Source organism: Rhagoletis pomonella, unplaced genomic scaffold (genome assembly GCF_013731165.1).
Source record: "Rhagoletis pomonella isolate Grant_MI unplaced genomic scaffold, Rhpom_1.0 Rhpom_scaffold_00004, whole genome shotgun sequence".
Lineage (NCBI taxonomy): Eukaryota > Metazoa > Arthropoda > Insecta > Diptera > Tephritidae > Rhagoletis > Rhagoletis pomonella.
The window spans coordinates 67,414,039-67,418,158 of record NW_023458558.1 but is presented as its reverse complement, the minus strand read 5'-3'; the positions used below and the strand labels follow the sequence as shown (position 1 = coordinate 67,418,158).

At 32.6% G+C, this 4,120-nt stretch overlaps 1 protein-coding gene across 5 annotated transcripts in view; it reads left to right on the top strand.

Annotated features, from left to right (window-relative positions):
• The window catches only part of LOC118738023 (glutathione-specific gamma-glutamylcyclotransferase 1), a gene marked incomplete at its 3' end in the record, with an annotated part of 99,446 nt that overhangs the window by 83,516 nt on the left and 11,810 nt on the right, over positions 1-4,120 (top strand). For 2 of the 5 annotated variants that reach the window (XM_036468899.1, XM_036468895.1), the window contains 1 exon segment: positions 869-1,729. In XM_036468899.1, the coding sequence (XP_036324792.1) occupies positions 1,355-1,729 (375 nt within the window). 5 annotated transcript variants of the gene reach the window in all.

The following is a 4,120-nucleotide window of genomic DNA, read 5'->3' as shown; positions in this document are numbered from 1 at the left end:
GTGTTGTCAGTAACTTAACCTCACTTTTTCGGCAGGTCTATTCCGGTAACGCACTTTAAAGTACCAGAAACGGTACTAATTATTTACTACTTTTAATCCGTTGGTGCATACTATTTCAAATTAAATGTAGACAAATGTATAATTACAGGCTTATAAGCCTGAATTGCCTGAATATATGTTTGTATCGGCAGCTCCACACAGCTTGGACATATATTTATTGTAACTTTAAAAAAGTAAAAGCCGTGAAATAAGGCAATTTCCTATAAGACTGTAAATTATTTTCTAAATAGATTAAAACACATAAATATCGATAATATAAGCGAATTCTTAATTTAAGCATGCAGCCACCCTATTCTAGTGCATCAGTAGTTCATTTGGCTCAATATTATGACGACGCTGCAAATGTTATTTAATATAAAAAATCGCCTTTACATACGGTTTTTGTGAACGTTTTTTCCATTGATAACCACGATATCTTTTATTTTTCTACTTTTTGAGGACAAAAATTATACAAATCCAGCAATTTTAAATATTAATATTGTTCTGAAAATTCCAAGTTCTTTAAAAATCACGATAAAACAAATTACTAAAATGGAGTATTTTAGATACTATTCCCAACGAATAGTAGTATAAAAGTTAAGATCGGCAGCACTGAAAATAAGCATGCCGATCTTGTCAAAATCACAACAAACACGACGCTACTGACAACTCCTTCTTATTATTCCACCATGCCTGTAATTATTGTACCATGGGCTACCACCTTATATGAGTTCGCCTTGAAATAAATTGTCAAATAAAAAAATAAAAATATTAAAAAATTGCAAGTTAACTTTATTTTATTCAATATTTTTTTTCTTTTAATTTGCAGTAAAAATATCAAACAAACACAAAATTCGCAAATGGTCTAAACAGCGGCAACATATTTCGGATAAGCGTAAATCAAAAAATTAACAAAAAACAAAAAAAAAAACAAGACAGTCATTTCACAAGTCAAATATGATAAATCTCTAAAATAATCTCTACCGATCTCTCCAAGCAAGTGATGAGCTAAATTAAATGCATTCCCGCACAGCACACCATTGAAAGCCTCATCATTGCAAGTACGCGCACATACATACATACAAACACTTACCAAAAGCCCATCCAAAAATCGATGTCTTGCAAAAAACGGCAGCAACAAAAACCACTATTATCATATCATCAATACCACAGCGACAAAAGTGTTGCCGTCAGACAAAAAGCTTGCAACAAAGATCGCGGTGGGCGAGCGCACACAATCAACCATTACCGGCAAAGATAGTGATCATCAAAAGTCGTATTATAATCGTTTAAATTTAAGTTTTCCATACCAAAGATGGCGCACAATCATAGAGACAGAGATATTCACAACTACAACCAAAACCATAATCGCAACGTTGAAAATCTTAATCAAAATCCAGCAGCACGCGGCGCACCTGAATATTTCGAAAATCTCTTCTTGAATGGAAATTTCGCAGCCAATGAAGATGAGGAAATGCTGGATGTAGCCGCGGCGGCGGCGGCATTGGCACAGCACAACAACAACTTAGCCAATAACGCCAATGATGAACCCTACTGTTGGGTATTTGGTTATGGTTCGCTATGCTGGTATCCCGGCTTCGAATATTCCAAATGCATAACGGGCTATATAAAGGGTTTCGTGCGGCGTTTCTGGCAGGGTAACACCACACATCGTGGCACTGAAGATAAGGTGAGCGTATAAAAGATGTATGCAAAATATATCGATATCTATTAAGTGCTTTTTTAGGAGTTAGTGTGACGACCAAAACCGTCAAAAATACACACCCATTCGCAATTTTCTTACCAAAGTAAACCCAACTTTTCAGCTACTTATGTACATATGTATGTTGGTAAGGTCGATTCTACGAATGACTTGTTTGTATTTACATTAGGGTGTCTCACCGAAAAATGGCCGGTTTTCCACCGGAAATATAAATTTTATTACATATATTTAAAAACTTCCGCCAAAATATTTCGAAAAATGGAGACATACAGATTTACGCCGCAAAATGGATTTTTATGAGAAGCTTTTTCATGGCAGAAATACATTCGGAGGTTTGTCATTTCTTGCCGTTTTCTAATTAAGACCTTTCCCGGACCAGAGAGCGCACCCAGGCCCTACAGAGTGGTAGTACATACCTCTAACCACTCAGCCACATATGTAATTAGATTTTCGGAGATACATACATATTTTCAAATCGGTTCAGCTTATGTATTTAAGCTTTAATATTTTTTACGAAATTTTATGACCAAAGTCTTAAAATATAAATTTTATAATAACAATGAAGAACAGTTCCAAATTGATGGAGAATGATGCACCCTAATGTGGTAAAAAAAGTAAATTTGGAATTTTAATGTCCTCACGCCCTAGTGTGGTTCTATAAAGAAAAAATGATTCCGCTGTTTTTTTATTTTGAAATCAAATAAGATTTACAGGTCACTCAAAGTTTTCCACGTATTTTATGCAAATGGGGAAAAAAACAAGCTTTCGTTGAAATGGTATAGAATTCTTGAAAATCAATATGTATTTCTCTTCAGAAGGCTTTCTTTAATAATATCCAACTGTTTATTTAACCATTTTCTATTATAAACTTTTTTATAGGTCCCCTAAAAACCTCAAAAACGCATAAGAAAGCTATAGTATTAAAAAATGGTAAAATAAACAATTTGGTATTATTATTGGCAGTATCTTGAAGAGCAGCAAAGTTTTCGGATCGAAAAAATATTAATTTTCAAAGATTCTATACTAATCCTACGAAAACATGATTTTTTCCCATATAAAATAAATGGAACACTTAAAGAGACCGCAAAATATCTTTGATTTCAAAATAAAAGAGGCACTTAATTTTTTCTGCATAGAACAATCCTAGGGTTCCCACTTTACTTTTTCACATGCATTTTTAGACCACCCTAACATACATACAAATGTACATGTAATTATGTGCATTTGTATGCAAAAATAATAATTTGAAATTCATAAGTTTTATCTAATAGAAATGCCATTAATATAAATTTAGTATATCAAGTAAATGCGCTAATTGCTTACTTACATTTAATTACCACCGCTATCTTACAATTTTCAAGTGGTGCTTCAATAAAACTGCACAAATCAGTTACCCAAAGGGTAAGCAGTATTATAAAAATCGGAAATAATTATAACCACTTACCAAGTAATGTTTATTGAAGGCACTACATATATATAAAATCGTTTTAACACTATCAGTTTGTGATAAAGCTAATTGAAGCAAAAACTCTAATTACTAAAATATTTTCGCATACATACTTATATCTAGGTGTATACATAGATACAATAAAATAAGTGCTAATTTGGCTAAGTTAGATCTTGAGGCCCGATTTTTTTTTTTTTATAAGCTAAAAAAATATTATCCGTAGTAGATGGTAGAGAGGAGATGGTAGGGTCTGTAACATCCTGGATTTTGCTCCTTTTGATATTTTAAAAATCCTAAAGATTACAGATTTTATTTTCAAGGCAAGTGTTACATACATGAGTTACATACATACATAGCAAAGTAAAAAAAAAAAATTAAATTTATTTTTCTAGATCTCGATCACCTTGGGCCACCGTTAAAAAAACTCAAATCTTAAAAAACCTTCTGTCGTCTTAAAATTTTTGTAGCACAAATTAATGGTCCTTTAGAAAGAAGTCTCGCTTTCCTAAATCGAAAGCTTAACCATACTTCAGTGAAACACTAACCGCGGCGTTTGTTGAAACTAAAGAGCGGCCGTAAAATGAATGTTTTCTTAACAAAAATGTTTTAAATAAATTTGTCTAAGGCCCCTATTGCGAGTGTCGACTGGCAGTAGAATAGAAATTTGTCGATCGAGTCGATCATCTTTTATTTTGCTATTGTGTAACTTGATCGATAAAAATGTGTACTATTGTGAATGGTTGACAGAATTGTAAACAGCTGTTTGTTTGTTTACATTTGTTTCTTGAGTGTTTTATTTACATCATTTTTAAAATAATTGCTTTTATTATAAAATTAAAAAAATGGACACAGTTGAAATATGGCTTAGTGAAGAGGAAGATGATGCGGAAGCTAATAGATTAGTAGAGTTA